This window comes from Carlito syrichta, unplaced genomic scaffold, assembly GCF_000164805.1.
Source record: "Carlito syrichta isolate Samal-C Ts95f unplaced genomic scaffold, Tarsius_syrichta-2.0.1 Scaffold302015, whole genome shotgun sequence".
NCBI lineage: Eukaryota > Metazoa > Chordata > Mammalia > Primates > Tarsiidae > Carlito > Carlito syrichta.
Window position 1 is genome coordinate 195118 of NW_007246111.1, and position 22250 is coordinate 217367.

General features: G+C 36.4%; 1 protein-coding gene across 3 annotated transcripts in view; it reads right to left on the reverse strand.

Annotated features, from left to right (window-relative positions):
* Window positions 1-350: 350 nt before the first annotated feature.
* The window catches only part of TBL1XR1 (transducin beta like 1 X-linked receptor 1), a 78411-nt gene continuing 56511 nt past the window's right edge, over window positions 351-22250 (reverse strand). For 2 of the 3 annotated variants that reach the window (XM_008055880.2, XM_021711287.1), the window contains exons 10-15: window positions 17984-18105; window positions 17802-17876; window positions 14295-14422; window positions 13547-13712; window positions 7651-7752; window positions 351-6497 (exon numbers count right to left, since the gene is read on the reverse strand). In XM_008055880.2, the coding sequence (XP_008054071.1) occupies window positions 6471-6497; window positions 7651-7752; window positions 13547-13712; window positions 14295-14422; window positions 17802-17876; window positions 17984-18105 (620 nt within the window). In that variant the 3' untranslated portion in view covers window positions 351-6470. The remainder of the gene's footprint in view (window positions 6498-7650; window positions 7753-13546; window positions 13713-14294; window positions 14423-17801; window positions 17877-17983; window positions 18106-22250) is intronic. The other variant, XM_021711288.1, reaches the window with a different exon arrangement.

A 22250-nucleotide genomic window follows, 5' to 3' on the forward strand; every position in this document is an offset into this window, starting at 1 on the left:
GTGAGATTCTGGGAGTCGACTTTTTCAAATGTCTGAGCTCAGACTGAACTCGACGTGACTGGATTTTTTAATGCATGTGTTTGGCTGTTGGAGATACTCAAGTGGTGCTTGCTGAGCTTCTCCACAGCAGTCCTGCCCCATGGCCCCTCCAACCTAGCTTTTGGTATTTCTGGCAGTATAAATGCTGGTATCAGATTAGCATATTAGAAATTTTTGTTTCCCTTCTTAATAGGATTGTGACAGCTTTTTCTGTGTAGATTCCACCTCATTGGTCCTAGTTCTTAAAATGCAAATTGTCTGCCCAATTGACCATAAAAACTCAACAACCAAGAAACATTAGTAATTGTCTTCTGTACTAAACACTTTGTGTTTAATATATTTTAAATTATAAAGAAATTACAAGGCACTCCTAAAAAATTTAATACAAAAATATTACAAGTTAGGACAATTAGGCATTGAGATATGACATTTAAGCATGCAGAAAAAGTAGCACAGGGTTAACATTTCATTGACGACAGAGCACTTTGGTACAGCAGAGAAAAGCACCATAAAACTACTATCTATAGTCCTTTTCCTCCACTGTATTTTTCAAATGAATATATTAGGAAAACAGTAAAGTTTAATCTGATCTGCTATGTATTATAATAGGTAAAAAACTAATCCACTGTAAAGTATAAGAACTGTGAAATTAAAAAGTCCCTTTATGACTGTTCAAATTAATTTCGGCTTTACCTCAAGCTTATATGGATCCTAATCCTTAGTAGTCCAACACTTTTTGGAAACTATAAAATGTAGATTATTATTAACGATCTATGCCATGCAATAAAAGTTAACCCCTTAAAAATGAAAGGCTGTCGGTTTCAGCAACTGTAGTGGCTTATCTCTAGTAAAGCATAAGGCTATGACTGTATTTGTTTCTGCTGAAGGAAATGGAAAGGGAAGGTTGAATAGCTGAAGAATACAAGGTTTTAAAAAACAAAACAAGAAATATGCTCAATGATTCTTTTAAAAAACTCTCAGTAACTCTAAAATAATTGGGACTAATTAAAGCTGGAAGGTGTCTAGTCTCTTTTCCTATAGATCCTAAAGTCTGTCCTAACATAAACAACAAACTAAGGAAGAAAATCATTAAATTATAATTGGCTTATATGAAGCCAAAACGGTCATTAAGAAAGTTGAGCCTCCCCTCCTGTCCTAATCTTCAACAACATATACACATTGTTTTGTGCTCAACTGCACGCTAAGCAAACAAATGAATCTAAGGTCTCTTTTAGTTTGATTATGTGAAATAATATCCTTCAAATACAACATTGATTTTCCAAAACAATTAAAAATTACTATCCTTCAGTTGATTAGATGCTCTATTTTTCTTTAATAAAAATAGTAAATAATCCCTTCATTTAAAAAATCTTATCTCCTGCAAGAAGTAATAAAATAGTAAAATTTTCAATTTTATCTATGGGCTTAAAGTATATATCTTAGAAAACAATATATTTATGAAAACAGTGGTTTGGGTTCTAATGACTGTTCATTATAATTGGTAACACCAGTACGGGAGGATAATTAACATGTTACAGGTTATGAAGGCTAACTCAGAGCAAAAAAGTTTATTCTACAATAGAACACTGCAGAAGTAAAAGCAATTAAAATGTAAACAAGAAACGGTAAACAAGAATTACCACCCCTCTCTACTTGACTAGCAAATAGTCTATATAAACTACATAGATATCAAAGGTTTTATATATGTACACAGCCAACATAATATCAAAATATATTTTATTCTGGACCTCTTTCAGATCTGATTCAAATTACAGTTGTCAAAGCAATACAATGCAAAGGGAAACTGCAACAACAACAACAAAAAATGTGCCTAAAAAGGATAAAAGGGTCATCGGGGACAAATCATCGTGATGTGGAACCAAAATACATCATAAGTGTAATTAACATGGTCCAGGACAGCATAGAACATCTATATCAGTCTTCCTTACACAATAATCATGAAAACTGAACAATAAAGTTCTTTAACATGTACAAAAACTGTCATGGGCTGGTTTACACTTTTACAACAGTTTTAAAGTTAACTGGATAACTAAAGAAATGATGCAGACATCTTAATCCAGTGCTATAGAGAGGCTCACAGAATTAGACCCAAAGGATTTGTAAAAGTCAAAATGAAAACATTATAGCTACAATGTCAAAGTCAGGAAAGAAGAAAATTACTTCTGTATTCAAGGGTTACAACAGAGCTACAAAATGCAGTCTGCCTATTTTTGTTTGTAATGAGATGGATAAGTACATCAGACTAGATACAACATGCAGAATGTTTTCTTGAACTTATCCAGAAATTCCAAAGAAAACATCATGAAACAGCTTACTAGAAAAAAAAAATATGCCCTAGTTATTCACCCTGCTTTAACACTGTCAACGTAAAGGCAGAAATAAAGAAAGCTATCAATACCTCAGAACTACTGATAAAAGACATCAAATTTCTAATCAGTGTATTAAAAAAGTGAACGTTTCCTCTTTTTCCTCTTTTCTCTTCTACATTTAACTAGAATCATGTTTTAAAAAAATTGATATTAAATGTGACACTTCAGAGCTACTACTGGAAGGAGTAATCCATAACTTCCCTACCCTCCTTCCATCCGTGCTGATTCAGAAGGGGGAAAAACAAAACAAAACAAAAAACCAACCAGGGTCTCTTGTAGATTTGCTGCTATTCCACAAAATGTTGGCATTTGCTGCCATGCCACAATGTTGGTCCACTGAAATAGGATTTCTGCGGAAACTGTCGACAATAACTCACCATATGCAAGTACCATCCTTAGCATGTGAGAATAAACACAGGTTCTGTAGAAATGTACAATGTGCTTATGAAATGAAACTGCGTTAAAAGAGTAAACAGCACTGCATTTGAGATTTATTTTTCTATCTATCTAGTAAAACTTGTCATTTTTGCTCACTTAAGTACAGTCATTTGTGATTCCTTTAAATAGCAAAAATGCACAGTCCTCTTTAGGCCTCTACTCAATAGTTTACATTACTCTTAACAAAATCACTCTACATAAACAGATAGCTCCTTAAAAATAGTACTCTCTCATTAAATCTAATTTGACAGAAAGAAGTTTAAGGAAAAAAAGGAGTGCTTTATAAGTTAAGTGAAAAAGTACAAATCTTTGGCCTTTCTCTTGACATTTTCATGTCAAAAAGCAAAAAACCTTCATGTATTCAATCTAGTGATTACTTTTTGCACCATAATTTGTTTTTTACACCACAAAAGGAGGCACTTTCAGTATCTGTAAAAGGTGTTTAATCCTAAAACATACTTACCTAGAGAATAATTAATTAAAACGGAACTCGATAGACTCTAATAGCTATTAGGAAATTAAAAGTTACCGCTTCTAAGAGTCATGTGAAAGTCAATGATGTTTACCTGATCGACGAGAGGAAACAGGGATTGGAAAAAATGTAAAACTTACGGGATTTCCTACATGGAGGAGAAAAAAGATCTTCCTTCATGTTGTTTAAGAGTGGCAGCTGTTCTTTATTATATTTTAATCAGTGAGTATTCATTCAAGTTTTCCTTTCTATTTTTCCTTATGATAAGTTTCTTACAGTAGCTTATACAACGATATATAATGAACACCATAGAAAAACTACTGGCTTCAGTTGATCTTTAGGAGGAAAAATAAGCAAGAACCCCAAATACAGAACTTTACCGGCTATGAACCTTGGTCTCTTGCAATCATGTCACTGCTCAAATGAGAGACAATCTTATTTTGTCTACTGGAGCAGCATCGTGGCACATCAGCAGAAAATGATGATGTTAAGAACAGCAGCAAAAACAAACAACCGTGTGCTCATGAAGAACCCAAGCCTGCAAAAGGGATACCGTTCAGAAAAGCTCAGACTTAAAAGACCCAAGACTTCAGGATAATAAAGCTCTGTATTTATAATCTTTTATATGTCTTATTGTGGCTATTATGCTTATGTAAAATAGCTAAGGAATTTAAAAAGAAAAAAACAGGAAAGATAACAATATCATAAAAACGTAGCTGTCTACTTTGGCAGCTATAATGCAGAACTTCTTGACTATCTTTTAACCAGCTGGGAAAAAGTCAATAACTGTATGATGCAAATGAATAAACTGTCCATATCAAAATACAAAAGTACTATCAATAATCACCTCTGACTTTCAGATTTAAATTCAGTGCAATTGACAAATGCATCGCTCAAGGAAAATGCAGCTTAAACATACTCAAAACATTTGTGTCTATTCCTGGGAGCACATTTAGAAATTATTGCACAGATTTTTAAATTTTTATTTATTTTTTAAAACAACAACAGAGGTCAACCACAGATGTGACCTCCAGCAATAAAAGCAGGATTTCAAGTGCCAGATACTCAGCATATTAGGTTTCCTACATAAGTCACAGGGTAGTAAGTTCTAAATATCTCTAATGTGATCCAAAACCCTAAAGAGATCTGGCACAAAACCATCATGAATGACTGCCTCTCTGGATGTAAATTTTTTAAAATATTATTACAGTATCATAGCCCCCACTAGCAACAACTGGGGCACACATAACAATGTATTGTGAAATTAAGTGTATTTATTCTCTTTACCAATAGCAAATGCTACCCTACCTTAGTAAAACTAAGACTTGCTTCAATCAATGCTGTTTTGTAAAAATAGCAAAGCAACAAATGCTGAAAATCAAAGCTGCATTACTTGGGTTAAATCAGTTTCTACTTAAACTCAGAACACAGGTTAAAATTTTAGTAAAGGCCTCAAAATAATTAGTGACAGAAATAGTGTTATAAATTTACTAAGCTCAATAATAAGTAATTCCTTAATTAAAATCTTTGAAATACAAATGTGACAACTATTCTATTCAAAACTGACTCTACTGGATTCTTCTGGTAATTATGACAAACGCTGTTAGTCACATATATGAACATGGCCTCATGCTACCATTTGTGTGTGTTTTCTACTTTTAGATGCATGAGCTCAAGAAGAGGTCTGATTTGATACCTACATCCTTAAGAAAATCTTGATAAACAGTAAAAGACATGACATAATAGTAATTACTGGGGGGAAATAGCAGCTTAAATCTACCTATATTTGAAAATATGTAGTCACAAGTACCACAAATGCAGAAAGAGAGCAGCAGGGAGGTTAGTGCAATTATACTTTCTTAAAAAAAACTCTGAATCACTGCTGTTTAGAAGCACCTTGAAGCAAGTCTTTTGTTTTAAAGATTGTTTTTTAAACTAAGGTAGCAAACATTTTGCCATATATGGCAGTGTTATATGCCGTTATCTTGCTTTGTATAAAGAAAAACAACATGAGAGATTTTTAATACTGGAGTTTGGTTACATTACATATTTAAGCTTCTACACAGAATGATAGACACTTTGAGAAGCTAATCCTTATCCAGAAACATTTTAATCTCTTTAAAAACAAAGCAAACAAACAAACAACAAAAACCCAAAACTACTTTGCTCCTTCACAATAGTGCACATTTTTACCATAATTTAGTTATGGCTACAAAACATCAGAAGATTTTTTTTTTAATGTTATCTTCTCTATGGTATTTTTTTTAACAAACATTTTGTGCCCTTCTAGTCTTTAATTGGCAGAAATATGTCCCAAAAAAGAAACTATTGCATTTAAGCCACATCACCAAAAAGAAAAAACAAAACAAAACAAAACAAAAAACAGAGCATAATACCCTTTTACTGATGTGTCTTATGGATTGACATGACCATAGTCATACGTTTTCATTTAATTTCCAATTCCCGCTTCTACAACATGCACCAATTGAATATATGCTCTGGGAGCCATAAAATGTACCAAACATCTACCTCTTCAAAAGAATGCATTAAAGTATTTTTAAGAAATTTTTTGTTGCTTAAAAGGTGAAAAAAATATAAACAAGAAACTGATTCACTCCCTTACTTCATGCATCCATAATCTAAACCAAAAACAAAATGTAAAAGCAAGAACAAACTACTGCTGCAAGTTTTTAAAGTCCATTTTCTCTGTACATACAAACTGCTCACTACCGAAGGGAAAAAAGAATATAATCCATGGTTGTCTGCTGATTCAAAGGGGGAAAAACAAGGCTGTCATTAGTATCCAAAAACTGGTACATGTATGGTCTGCTTTAATAATGTATATTTTTCTCTCTTCTGTTTTTCATATCCAAAACTTCTAAATGCTATTTTTAGGGGCACAGCAGATTAGATTCCAGCACTTGGTGAACAGAATTCACAAGCTGTGACAAAACTCTGTCATCTTCAGGTTGCAATTTTGTTTATACACACTGTATGTATATATTTCTTTTAGATTTGGCTGTAGTGGACTGGCCATGGTTCAAGTGGGACTATAGCAGTACATGGGTCAGGGACAGTCATTTTGGCTATGTACACATTCATAGTCGGTCCATGGCTTCCAACTAGTAGCGCTATTTCCGAAGGTCTAATACACAAACCTGTAAAAAATTAAAATAATCAGCCAGTGCGTTCGAAATTTTATTACACATTTTATAATTAACTTTCTATAGTACAATTTGAAATCCGGTTTTTAGTTCCAAATTCACAAAACCAAAAAACCAGCAATCATGGAAATGAGCACTTAAGCCCCTAACCAACAGAAATCACACAGATCATTTAAACAGATCCAGCAAACAGACATGAGTTAATTCTATGGAAGAAGAACCCTGGCTTCAAGTAGGGGGAAATACTTAACAGACCACTCTCTATCTCTTGGACCCTAGTGAAAAATATTACAGACTATATTCAGCTGTAGCTTAAGCTAACGGCTATACCTCTTCCATCTTCTCCTTGCTTTTATAGTTTTGGAAGTCACATACTCGTGGAAAGAGTTGGTCAATCTCATCCTTAAAAGTCTCTAGAATCACATATTCCTCAATGCAGGAACTAAATGCCTCTAATCCCACCTTGCCTTGGCCAACAATACTCTTCTGTGGGTAGAAGAAGGTAGAAACAGGCAGAGTGGCTCACGCCTATAATCTCAGTGTTTTGGCAGGCCAAGGCAGAAGGATCGCTTGAGCCCAAGAACCTGAGGTCAGCCGGGGCAACATAGCAAGACTCCATGTCAACAACAAAAAAATAAGAAAAAATTAGTTGGGCGTGGTGGTGCACACCTGTAGTCCTAGCTACTCAGGAGGTTGAGGAAGAGAAGGATCCCTTGAGCCCAGGAGTTTGAGGCTGCAGTGACCTATGATTGTGTCATTGCACTCCAGCCTGGGTGATGGGGGGAGAGGGGGAGTCCAGCCTGGGTGATGGGGGGAGAGGGGGAGACCAACCCTGACTCCTTAAAAAATAAAAATAAAAAATTCAAATCACCTGGTGCTCTGCTATACTGAATTTCATTAATGAAGGCTTACGTAAAAATAACTGTCCATTTCTTAATTACAAAGTACTCTTTTGGCAAAGAGAGCCCAAATTTTGTTTACATTTGAACGCAATGAACATGAAAACTAAGAAACTAAGCCTTCAGAAGAAAAAAAAAAATCAGTACTAGGTCTTAACATTTTTTAAAAGAACACTTGTGTCACTACCACAAAAAGCCACATCCCAATGTGAATACATGCCCACACGCCCCTTCGAAACACTACTTACTGAACCATCTGATGCACTGGCTCCAACTTTGTCTCCTGTTGCATTCCAGCAAACTTCAAAAATTCCACCTGTTCCCCTATAGCTGTGAACTAGAGCACCTGTCTAAAAAAAAAAGAAAAAAGAAAAAAACTTAAAAAAAAATCATAACATATATTACTATATTAAATTGCATGGTCCTATTTCTAGCAGGTGGGATGTAGCTTCAACTAGGTGCAAGTTCTGAAGTTCTAGAAATGTGATATGATCCTTTTATAAAAAGCTAATACTAGTCTGCTTTCCAAAGATTATTCTCATACACATTCAGTTTCTCCACTGTTGATAATCATGCCTGGCTAAGATATCTTTGGTCACTTTAACACAGTTAACAACAGCTAGAAGTAAACACTCAGTGTACTACATAAAGTAAGTTTCTGTTCTGTTAAAGAATGAACAAGTTTAGCTAACATTTAGATAGACAAATCATTTCAAAGAGGAAGCATAACAAGTTAGTAAAGATAATAATCCCAGTATAAGTGTTATTTACTCCTTATTTACTAAGCAATCCTAAGCTAGGAAAGGTGCAAAAGAAGCTAAAAGAATACAAGACACGTACACTATTCTTGAAAGATGCTGTAAGTTTAAAAAAGCAACAACCAGGAATACTAATAACTTTATCATTAACTTAGCTGAATCACAGTGTCACTAAATTATTTTGTCCCTTCAACAATGAAAACAAAACTCACTGAAGAATCAGAACTCAGTCAAAAAGAGCACACTCCTATGAGACCATCATAAAAGAGGGCAAAGGTCAGAGGTCCTGCTGTGAAAACTAGAAAACAATTGAGAAATGTGCTTCTGGTGTTTTGCCCTGATAAACCAGAAAAGTAATCTCTGCAGTTTTATGATAACCTAAAAAGCAAGCGAGAGGCAGCAGATCTACTTAACAATGGAACAAGCAAGCCATGTACCTTGCAAACACCTCCCAGACAACCCATCCAAGTAACCACTAGGCTGGAAGACCGTTTTCCCTTGCTATGTCTTCAACTTCAGTCTGGTAACAAGGCACTGCTGCGGCTTCTCAGACTGGGGAGGCTAAAATGTTTCTTTTTCCTTAAAATTTCTATCAATTTGTGAGACTAACTAGGCTTGAGTACAGAAGGCCTTGTCTATCTATGGTTAGTGAGGAGAGAAAGAAATGGAACCAATGAAGACCTAGAGACCTACAATCAACAGTTGGCTTGCGAGCTAAAGAAACCAACAACTTTCTTTCAAAAGTACTTAACAATTTCTAAGCTTGAAGTAGACTATAACGAACAAAAACAGTATGGTCACCAAGGTGGAGCTATGACATTTTAAAAGGCTAACAGATCAGATCATCAGCATCTACCTCAAATCTGTATGCATCTTGGGACAAGACTTTAACAGCTATCTGAGTAATGGAAGACAAAAACTAGACACATACATGGCAAAAGGATAATGACTTTCTCCTGAGCTGAAAATTCATAAGATGCGATTTTACTATTTTCAAACTTAAAAGAAGTAAAATGAGACTTGACTCGCAAAAGTGATACAAAACAGCAGCACGCGTTGCTCAAATGCCCTTAAAAGCCTAGTAGTGACTTCCACTAGCACTCTAGAGATGTACACCCAAATTTCATTAAAACCATCTTGTGTCCACAAACTGAAAGTGTTCCAAACATGAGCAATAACTACTAAGTAAAAGGGATATATTTTTTAAAAGATATCATTAACAGTCATATAAAAGCCATAAAGCACCTCAGAACAAATTAAGAAAAAAAAAATTTTTTTAAGAGACAGGAAAAAGGAACACTTCTACACTGTTGGTGGTAGTGTAAACTGATACAGCCTCTGTGGAAATCAGTGTGGCGATTCCTAAAAGATCTAAAAATCAACCTTCCATATGACCCCACAATCCCCCTACCGGGAATATACCAGGAAGAACTCAAATCACTCTATAAAAAAGATACTTGCACACGTATGTTTATGGCAGCATTGTTCACAATAGCAAGAACATGGAACCAACCGTGCTGCCCATCGAAAGAAGACTGGATAAAAAAAGGTGGTACATATACACAATGGAATATTACGTAGCCATAAAGAAGAACAAAATCATGAACTTTGCAGCAACCTGGATGGAATTAGAGTTTATAATACTGCGTGATCTTTCACAGGAACAAAGATCTGAGTATTACATGTTCTTACTCATAAGTGGACCTTGAACAATTACCGTAATACTATAAGAAAAGGATGGACAGTAGTGGGAAACTGTGGGGGGCAGGGATGGGGAGGTGGGATTGACAGTAGTTGATATCTGCCTGGGGAAGTGAGGGCACACCCATCAACAAAGATAACTACACAGTGAATACTTGTATACCTAACCCTGAATTGCACCCCATAATTTTAAAATAAAAATTTTTAAAAAGAGAGACAGGACAGGATCTTGCTGTTTCCTAGGATGGACTGGGGTGAAATAATCACTGTAGCCTTGAACTCCTGGGCTCAAGTGATCCTCTCAAGTAGCTGGGAATACAAGTGTGCAACACCAAGCTAGTTTTTCATAGAGATGGGGTCTTGCTATGTTGCCCAAGCTGGTCTTGAACTCCTTTCCAAGTAATTTTCCCACCTCGGCCTCTCAAAGTGCTAGCATTATATGCATGAGTTACTATACCCAGACAAAAGATCTTTATATAATTTTCCTGAAGGAATAGAAGAGGGGACCCAAAACACCATAGAATTTATTAATAAAAAATTATGTACTTTGAAGGTGACTTATTCTTATAGTCACCTTCAAAGTACTCCATGTTTGATGCAATGCACATATTGAGATACTTTTTGCACTGCTCTAAACAGTTTTGAGCCCATCAATTCTGATGCCTTTTGGTGCTCCTGCCATTTTTTGTTTCACCTCTTCCACATGGGCAAAACGTTTCCTTTGGAGGATTTTTTCCACCAGAGGAATCAAAAAAATGTTGCTCAGGGCACGACTGGGGAGGGTGGGGCACAAAGATCATGCTGTTGTTTTTGGTCAAAAACAGCTGAACATTCAGCGAGGTGTGGGCAGGTGCACTCGTAAATCACCCATCAAGCAATGGGAAAATGCACAGAGAGAATCTCCAAAAAAACTGATGGGTTCCTAGAACACTTATTTAGCAGGGGAAGCCTGTACTATAAGGGGCCTGCCCTCCAAAAGATAATTTTGGCTTTCTGGGGGACTCCTCCTTATAGAAGACAAATAAATGGAGATGTAATATAATTATGGATTTACTCAATGACAACAATTTTCCCTAACTTCACCTATAAACTAACTCAAGACAGTCATCAACAAAATCCAGAATTGTACGCTCTGTTTTGGAAATACGGAAGACTAAAGTGTCAAGAACAGACAAATAATTTTGAAGAAATATAAAGCTGGGAACTTACAAAATTAGTTATTAAAACTATTGATTCAGGCGTATGCAAATATGCCAATGGAATAAGAGATAATCTATAAACCACGCCACGTACACATATAAACTTGGTATATGAAAGAAAAAGCATTATGAAAAGAGTAAGGGGACAACGAATGGTGCTAAGAAAACTGTCTATCCATATGAAAAGATAAAATTATCTTTCTACCTCCCATCATATATAAAATCAGTTCCAAAGGGTTTAAAAAACTTAAATGTAAAAGAATAAAACTTAAATACTTCATGAAAAAGTATCAGAGACCTCAGAGACACCTATATAAGGAAGGATATAGTCAGATATACAAAGCACCAATAAAAAACAAAGATCTAGCCAGGCACAGCAGCTGTAGTTAATTCCCCCCAGCAACCCAGAAGGCTGAGTGGATTGTTAGAGTTCAGGAGTCTGAGTCCAGCTGGGGCAGCATAGCAAAACATCACCCCCAAAAAAATTAATTAAAAAAAAACAATCAGCTGGGCTTGGTGGCTCAGCCTATAATCCTAGCACTTTGGGAGGCCAAGGTGAGTGAACTGCCTGATCCCGCGGGTTCGAGATCAGCCTGGGAAATTTGGTGAGGCCTCGTCTCTACAAAAAATAAAGAAATAAAATTAGCCAGGTGTGGTGGCATGCACCTATAATTCCGGCTACTTGGAAGGCTGAAGGTGGACAAATCGCCAGAGCCCAGCAGGTCGATGCTGGGTTGGCTATGAGTATGCCACTGCACTCTAGCCTGGGTGACGGAGTGAGACTCCAACTCAAAAAAAAAAAAAAAAAAAAAATCACTAAATCTAAACAGTAAAAACTAAAAAACTTCTATATGATACACACTCCATGAAGAAAATCTAAACAGTAAAAACTAAAAACAGTAAAAACTAAAAAAACTTCTATATGATACACACTCCATGAAGAAAATGAAAAGACAAGAAAAGGGATCACTGGAATTCATCTGAGCAGGAAGAATTAGTACCCAGAAGGTACAGTAAACACTAACTAGTCAACACTAAAAAAAGCAACTAAACAAAAGGATGGCAGAGGTTACTGAAAAACATGAAAGTCCAACTGAATAATAACTATTTGAAAAAGCTCCTGAAATTCATCTATATTAAGGAAATACAAAATAATATTTACATCCAAACTGGAAAAATGTTTTACAGTCTGATAATCTTACGATAACAGAAAATGACAGATTTTTAAATATTGCCATTAGAAGTGTAAATTGGAGTAGGCACTACGGAGAACAGTGAAGCATGCATATGCATCCTGCCATGATTTCCGTATATATATACACATTATATACACGTATAAATGTGTGTGTGTATCGTAAAACATCAGAGAAACTTTCATTCATGTGCACAAGAAAACATGCAAGGATATTTAAGCAATATTGCTTATAATATTTTAAAGTCTCCCAATTGGAAACTGAATTTAAAAACTAATATATTTGTACAAAGTTCTGGAGCGGTCAAAATGAACCATCATTCTAGAGTTACGCGTGTTAACATATATTTCAAAAAACATAAGGTGGTAAAAAATGCAAGCTTGAAAATATATACCATATATACACTATTATTCATTACACTTTTTTAACAGAAAATGGCAGCATATATGATTTATATATGAATGACAGGCACTCTTGGGAGTGAAGCCAGAAATGGGAGAAAACCTTTACACTGTATACCTTTACAGAATGTTTTGAGTTTTTTCCTGAACCGAGTAACTATGTAACATAATAAAAAAAAAGTGAATATAATTTATGCAAATTACTTTACTTTGTGAAACGAACCATGATGGTGGCCAGTTACACAAAGAGAAATAGCCCACAACAACTAATTCTGTGTGCTAGAACCAGCAAAAATCTGATGACTCAAAGGAGGGTTAAGTATAGTGACCGCTATCAAAAAAAAAAAAGCACATGGAGCATAAAAACTAAAATGCCGAGAAGATAAGAAATGAAAGAAACATGCTGTTTTCTCCACTCTTAAGAAGGGATCTTTATAGCACTATCCCTGAAAAGGCAGTATAGCTATAAGTTTATTTCTGATAAATCATCGCATTCAGCCACATAATCTTTTCCATTATACATCTTACTCCTCAGCTCCCTCAGAGACAATTCTTTTAGAAAATAAAGTCTGTAACTTATCTAAATACATCTTAAACTTTCACATGTTATGTCAGTAAAGTTGTTGGAAAAAACAATATATAAAATAATAAATAAAACAAGCAATCTAAATCCATTTCAAAATTCTGGTCGACATACGAAAATAGAACTTCAATTGGTTTTGATCTTGACTCAGCTGTAAATTCCCCAAAAATGTACTCTTATTTTAAAACCAAGAACTGAATTAATGATACATAAAACATAACAACCAAGGGGGGTGGGGGGAAATAGGTGTACATGTAAATGCCTCTAACTAAATATGAGTATCTGACTAATTAAGTAACTCAGACATACCTGTGTGTTCCAGATGTGCACACATTTGTCAAAAGAACCACTTGCCAGATACCTGCCATCAGGACTGAAAGCTACACTGTACACAGGTTCTTGGTGTTTTGTCAAAGTATGGATGCAAATCCCTCGGTCTACATCCCATAACCTAACAGTAGAATCAAAGGATGCACTGAAAAGGGAGGGAAAAAAATATATGTAAGTAGTGAAATACTCTCCCAGTCTTGCATGTAACTTCCCATATTCAGCTACTTCTAATAGGTAGCCACAAATTCTTTATGTGAAGCAGATTATTAGGAAGAAAGTATTCTGTGAGCTTCAAGTCAGTGACAAGAAAAAAAAGAAAGAATAGAAAAATATAAAGAAAGGTTTCTGGAAACCAGAAGCTAAAAAAACGATTCATTTTTCCATTATTTATTACCATTTAAAAAAAATTGATCGTGGTTTTGAACACTAAATTGACCGTGTTTTTACATTTATCTTTTTTAAGATGCTGATAAGAAACATTATTTTACTTAATTTAAATCAATTACTTTGTTTTTAACCAATATTTTATATCATTAGTCAATATTTCTTTATCTTGATATACAAAACCCATTATGATGTGAAATATAAAACCTTGTGTTTAAAAGTTTAAATATATACTTGTGGTATATATTCTCATTTCATGAAATCTTTCCAATTTTCTGTCATATTTACTCTAAGTTTTATTTGTAGAAGACGCATAAAAGGAAGAATAAAACTGAAATGTTACCTTGCTAACATGAGGTTGGCATTTGGATTATTTGTTCCTGGTCCTGTTGGACTCCATTTGATAGTATAAATTTCTTTATTATGTGCTTGCAAATCATGAACACAATTGTCTTGTTTCATACTCCATATCTAAACAAAAAAGAAAAATGTATATAATTATTTTTTCATACAGTAAGTACACTATCTTGCCAGTCTGAAATACTAGTAATGTAACCAGAATGCTTACAGAAGAGAAAATTTACAAAGAAATGTAATGTAGTAGAATATATTTCTTACATCTCTTTAAAAAACAAACCAAAAAAACTCCCAAAAAACAAAAAAACCAAGTTAGCTTTAAGCTATTTAAAAATATTCAAAAGGTTGAGGCATGGTGGCTTATACCTATAATCATGGCAATTTGGGAGGCTGAGGGGTGAGGATCACTTGAACTCAGGAATCTGAGATCAGCCTGGGCAACATAGTGAAACCTTGCCTTTATTATTTGAAGACATAAAGATAAATAAATTCACTATTATGGCTGAGTTTGGTGGCTCCGCCTGTAATCCCAGCACTTTGGGAGGCTGAGTGAGGTGAGTGGATTGCCTGAGGCTGCAGGTTTGAGACCAGCTGGGGCAACTTGGTGAGACTTCGTCTCTACAACAAATACAATTAGCCAGGCATGGTAGTGTGCGCCTGTAGTTCTGGCTTCTTGGAAGACAGAATCACCGGAGACCAGCAGGTTGATGCTGGGGTGGCCATAAGCGTGCCACTGCACTTTAGCCTGGGCAACAGAGTGAGACTACAACTCAAAACAACAACAACAACAACAACAAAAATTCACTATTATGAGGTTTGAAGATTGAATTAACTGTAGTTGTTTTAGGACTACTTTGATAGCTTTACATGGTCCAAACCTCAACATTCAAGAAGTTCCTTGGATAATGATCCTAAAATGTTGAGGACCAGTTTTTATGCTGTCCCTTGAATAAAAGATCTACATGATAAACTATTCTTAAAATTCAGTATGAGGAAAATTTTGTAATGAAAATGTGAAGATAAATAAGCAACTCAGAAGTAATGATGACTCATACGAAACATGAAAAATAACAGAGGCAATAATTAAAGTTATAATGAGACTAAGCTTTTCCTGAGATGAAAATATGCCTACATGTGCAGATTTAAAATGTATACTATTTTTGAGCAAAAATTAACAAAAATCTACACTGAGTATTTCTGGCAAAAAAATCATTCAATAAAGACATGAGGGAAGGGGTCTTGCAATATCTCTCTCAACATAAACACGCAAACCCCAAACCCAAGGGCCAACAACAAAAAAAGCCCAAAATTTGCTGGACTTTATACCTCTGTAGAGTAACAAATAAAAAAAATAACAAAGCAATATCATACCCTGGGTACTTACAACCCCAAATAAAATAAACCAAAGACATATTTCCAGAGCTTATTTTTATTAGGCCTTTCAATAGCATCTGATATTGCCGGTCACTCTCGTCCCTCACCTCCCTTGAAACAGTCCCCACATACTCTCTTTTCTACTCGGGTCACTCCTCAGTTTCCTTTGGGAAGTTTCTCTGTCTTGATATGGTAGTTAGAGTTTCTTTTTTTTTTTTTTTGGAGTTGGAGTTGGAGTCTCACTCAGTCGCCCAGACTGGAGTGCAGTGGCTGCTCCCGGCCACTGCAGCCTTGCCTGCTGGGCTCCGGCGATCCTTCCGCCTCAGCCTTCTGAGTAGACGGAATTGCAGGCATGCGCTACCACGCCCGGCTGATTTTTTGATTTATTGTAGAGATGAGGTCTCGCTGCCCAGTTAGAGTTTCTTAAGACTTACTTTGTTAGGCTCCCTCTTTTCTTATCCTGTACATTTTGCCTACCCAGCTTAGTCTATGCACAGGGCTTACAATGACTTACAAATCTGTTGAGAATTACCAATATTTCACCTTGAGCTTAGAGTTCTTCTCTGAGCACCAGACCCATTGCCTTTAACATTCTCAGACCGAAGAAAAGCTCTCTTAACAGTTTATAGTTCCAACCTATCTCTCTAGCACCAACTCAGTCTGTGACACAAGGTTCTGTGGACAGTGGCCTTCTTTCATCTCCTCATGTGCCACGCTGTTCCAGAAGTAGTGTTTTCATTTTATAAGTGTTAATGCACGGGCATGCAAGCAAAACTCAAAAGCATTAAGAAAAGCATTTTTATTAGCAATGTTTGCAAGGGAGCCCAGACTTGAGAAGAACAAACTAAAAACACAATAAGTACTTAAGGGGGAAAAAACCCCACAAGGTCCCCAAGGTTATATTTAGTCTGTTCATGGTAGAAGAAAAAGTAGTTATTCCTCATGATAATCACATCTATAAGGATAAAACAGTTTTCAGAAGAGAGTCAACTGTTGCAGGAGACGGCTCAAGGTTTCATTTATTTTGGAAGTTTGTATTAGGTTGTTCTTCATAGCAAATACCTTTTTCCCTAACTGTGGAATGTGATGTGCTTAGGTACAAGATATCAGTTTTGCTTTTAGCCACACAAGAAAAACATACATCCATGTTGAGATGAGGATGGTGGCATGTCAACGAGGCTCACTCAGTAACAGAGTCTCTGCTTTGTATCAGATCCCCAACAAGGGTGATTACATTCACACCATGGGCAAAATCTCACTAACACAATTCACAGAATTTCAGTCAAATCCATGAATGCTAAAGATCTTGAATACTTACTAATCAAAACTTCACATGTGTAAATAAATTTTAATTGCAACAATATATGACTCTGTAATGGTGAAGACAATTCATAACATGACCTTTCTTACTATCTGGGATGTGTTAATTTGACCTGTCTTCTTGACTAGTCCACAAGGTAGCCACATGCGTGGTTAAACATTATTTCTGGTTGTTTCTGGATGAAATTAGCATTTGAATCAGTAGACTGAATAGAGCAGACTGCCTTCCCAATGTGAGAGGGCATATCATCCACTCTAACGAGGATCTGAATAGAACAAAATGGTAGAGGAAGTGAGAATCCTCTTCCTCAGCTTGACTGGAGCTGAGATCTTGGCCTTCTGCCCTTAGACTGGGACTTACAGCACTGGCACTCCTGGTTCTCTGGTCTGGAACTATGAGTACATCACTAGCTTTCCTGGGTCTCCAGCTTGCAGACAGCAGATTGCGGGACTTAGCCTCCATAATAATGTGAGCCAGTTCCTTATAATAAATCTCTCACTTATCTATCTTTCTACCATATTGGTTCTATTTTTCTGGGGAACCCTGATGAATACAGTATCACAATTTCCATTGCACAGCTATCCTTTCAAATAGAATTTATTTGCTGTATTTGAGTATTTTTATATATTCCCCCAAATAGGAGAAAATATAGAAGACAATGATTAACTATTAAAAAGTGGGAGTTCTCTTCCAGGCTTAAACATTCACTGCAACAGAGACATTTGAAATGACCGCACAAAGGCCAAAGCAACCACACTGTGAAACACCCCCAACCCATTTCTTCACTAACCAAATTACCTTCAGAGTCATGTCATCAGAACAGGAGGCCAGGAGGTTGCCAGTTGGGTCCCATTTGATAGCATTCACTTCATTCTAAAAATAACAGTAAATATTCACATTTTCATTTTATAATCTGGGTTGTTTGAATATTAAACATACATATTTCAAAACTGTGCTAAAACAAGCCTGTTCATCCTTACCGTATGTCCTTGGAATGTTTTAATAGGTCTGTCTTGTCCTAATTTACAGACATGAATGCACATATCTGTACTACAAGAAGCAAAGGTGTTGTTGCTCTGCCAGTCAACATCCAATGCTGGTGCTGGAAAGGAACAAAGATCAAATCTGAATTTACTCTACATGACTTAAGTTCAGGAGCATTAGCTTTAAACTACAGTTGGACTAAATAAATATGCTAATGGCACTTCATCGTTCTACCTTATGCTTTTATGATACTAATAAAACACAGATATCTAAATATTATGGATATTAGTAAATTTCAATTTACTTAAATGTGAGATGCAGCCTAATATACAGTACACTCTGATTGGGAGATGACAGTGTGCTCTGTAAATTATTAGCACTGGGTCTTGGCATCTCTTTTATAAAATGACAAAATTGAAATGTGATGATATCATTCTTTTTATTTCTTTTTTCTCTTTTTTTAGAGTTGGAATCTCACTCTGTCGCCCAGACTGGAGAGCAGTGGCACACTCACAGCCACCCCAGCGTCAACCTGCTGGGGCTCCGGTGATCCTTCCGCCTCAGCCTTCCAAAGAGCCGGAACTACAGAACTACCATGCCCGGCTACCATATCATGCATGCTACCATGTCCGGTTAATTTTTGATTTATTGTAGAGACGAGGTCTCACCAAGTTGCCCAGGCTGGTCTCAAACCCAAGGGCTCAGGCAATCCACTCGCCTTGGCCTCCCAAAGTGCTGGGATGATGGGCTGAGCCACTCAGGCTGGTCCATTCTTTTTATTTCTAAGCTCTGTGGTTCAAGGGACAGTCAGTCCTGCTTCTGCCACCACCTAACACTAGCAAACCCAAGCAAGTCGCCTCTTATGATATTTTCTCATCTAAAAAAATAAGCATAACATGCAAGTAGAGCACCCCAACCTGAAAATCTGAACTCCAAAGGCTCCAGAATCTGAAATTTTTTAGGTGTCAATGTGACGCCACAAGCGAAAAATTTCACACGTAAGTACTTAACACAAACTTTATTTCATGCACAAAATTAGTAAAAATTGTATAAAATTAATCTCAGTCTATGTGTATAAAGTATGTATGAAATAAATTAATTTCGTGTTTACACTGGGGTCCCATCTGTAAGATATCACATTATGTATACAGCGACATCCCCAAATCCCCCAAAATCCAAAATCTGAAATACATCTGCTCCCGAGTATTTTGAATAAGGGATACTCAACCTGTACCACTTTTAAGCTTAGTACACAGATACAGCGGAGATCAAGTGCAATAATGAATGTGGAATGTACTTGTAAACCATAAGAGCTGGAAAAACAGTACACTGTGTAGCATTCTCATTATCACCTAACACAACTAATACATGGAATATTGCATATGATTTGCAAACACATTATCTTTTAAGCAATTCTTGCCAAATATATCTTAAAATCCATTCTTGACAAACACCTCTTAAAAATCAATGAATTTAAAATGTCAGAAGTGCAAAAGCTGGTTGGCATTTAACACTTAGTCTGACTTTAGCTCTGATATGATTAAACGGTCTTTCCTTTCATTTTCCCCTGCTGCAAAGTGCAAAGGCTCTCTGTAATTAGCAAGAATAAGATAATGACAGAAAGTGACTGGGTTAAGCAACAGAAGCATACTAAGAAGACTGGATTCAGGGTAGGGGTCGACACACTATGGCGCGTGAGCCAAGGATGGTGTTTGCACAGTAGTCAGTTTAGAGGGAAGAGATCAAACAAGGGCACACAGATGTTAAAAAAAACCACACACACACACACATGAAGTCTAAATTTTTTTTCTGGAAACCCAAAAACTCTGAGATTACATAGTGTGTATGAGATTATATAGTGTATGAGATTACATAGTGTGTATGGCTGCTTTTGCACTGCAAAGGCTGAGATGACTAATTACAATGGAGATCCCATGGCTCACAAAGCCTAAAATAATTACTTTTAGGCTCTTCACTTTCTATTTGTCCAACTCTGATTTAAAGGAAAAACTTGGAAACAAAGTCAGGCTGTGTATACTATTTATTAGAGATACAAAGAAATAAAGATCAGAGCTGGTGTCTGTGCAAAGAAAAAACAAAGCCACTCCCTCACTATAGGTATCCAAGGATAACAGTAGCTGGCTGTCCTAAAAATGAAACATTACAAACAGGTGCCTGAGCAGCTAAACTGATAAGCCGAGGACAATGGCAAGCACAAGAATTTCTAACTATGGACTGAAGCAATGAAAGGACAGGAAAAGGAAGACTTAAAGAATCTGTGACTCAGGAAAATATAATCAGGATTTTCAGAACTATAGTAACACCTTCTCAAAAAGACAAAGGACAACAGATAAGACAAACTGATTTCATCAACCGCTGAAGACAAATCAGGTGAAACCAAAATCGAAAGTACAGATCAAAGAAGCTAATAGCACCATGACCAGACATTAAAATAACTAGTTTGGGGTATATTTCCACCACGAAAAACCAAGCATCAAAGCACATCTTGGACTGAGTCAGCTGGTAAAGGAAAGAAATGCAAGATGAGTCCAAAAAGGCTTCACAGGAACTTGCTATGGAAGGGACACAAAAGTTAAAATCACCATACACAGAATATTTAAACTTTCTCCTAAGCAACCTAATGACAAACACAGTGGCACATGAAATACTAACACAAATTCACTCTTCACATTAAATCTCAAATGATGAGAATTCCCGCTCACTTAAAAAAAAATTGAGAATCACACTTTAGAGTTGACAAGCTGAGCAAGTTATGGTATGGGCCGTCTTTCGACTCTTGTCATGAAGCAGCACCACGCTAGACAGTGCCTGGTGGTCTCCTCCTCAGACCTTTTGATCTGGGCTACATGGCCAGCTCCCCAGTCTGTGTGCTTTACTGCAAAGCATACCTAGAGGCAAACTCCACAGAGCTGCTTGCTCTGCTGCTGTGGCCCCCAGGATGACCAGCGCCCACTGGCTAGTGGTATGTAATTTTGGTTCAAGAAGAGAGAAACTCAAAGGAGCAACAAATTCTGCAAAGATTCCCCTCTGGCTGAGGCAGAGACTGGGCCTTCTTCACCGACATCGCTTTCTTCTGGGATGTTCCTTCCTTCTCCTCCAATCTGCTTCCCATATTTCCCTGCTTGCTTCTCCTGGGAGGGTTTCCTCAACAAATCATTTCACTCAAACGTGTGGTTCAGGGTCTGCCTTTTGGAAGAACCCTACCTAAATCAGTCAGTGAGCAAAAATATGTCCAGCTTCTATCGGCACAGTGTGTGAACTCTGCCCCCGTTCATGTGTATCACAACTTCTGACAGCAATGTGGATGACTGTCCTATTCATTCCAACACCTCTGCAACCATTTCCCTGTATTACACTCCCTTTCTTGGATTGGCTGGTTTAGATTCTATTTCCCCGCCTGAAACCTGATGACTACACTTTAATGTTAACACTACAAAATACCATTTCAAAAACAATTTTCACAGAACGTTTACTTGGTAAATAATTGTTCTAGTAATAACAAGTTGCAAAAGGGAAGAAGACAGTAAAGATACAATAAGATGTTATGGAGAAGGTCAAATATCTGTCATGATGCTGCAGGGTTTTGATTTCATACAGGCCAGCCTGTGGCATGTTAGAGAGGAGGATGAGAAAATAGAAAGTGAAACAAATACATTATTAGGTTCAGAAAAAAGCAAAAACTCACTATATAACCAGTCAAGAACATCGGGGCTACAGAATGCCGCAGCACAAGTTATATGATTGATGCTTAGGTGACATGCCTAACTCATAAAATACAGTGGTTATGGGCTGATGTAGTCTAAAAACACAACCTCCTGACTTTATTTTTAGGTACCTGAAATGTGTTCACTCTGCTGGTCTCATCTTACACAGCATAGAAGAGACTAAGAAAAGTTACTTTTCCAGAGTTATATAACTTTTTAAAATGCTAGAGCTAAGATTAAAAATTGTCTCCCCTCATTGAAATTTACTTTTATTTATTTGTGCAAAAAAGAGCACATTTATTACTCATTTACTTTTCTGAAAAAGTTTTATTTCGATATAATTCACATACCATACAATTCCCCCGTTTAAAGTATACAATTCAAAGGCTTTGTGTATATTACATTATTTTTAAAACACTGGTTTGGCTACTATGAATAATACTGCCATGAACACTGGCATACAAGTACCCGTTCAAGTCCCTGCTTTCAATTCTTTTGGATATACACCTATGAGTACAATTGCTGCATCATGTGGTAA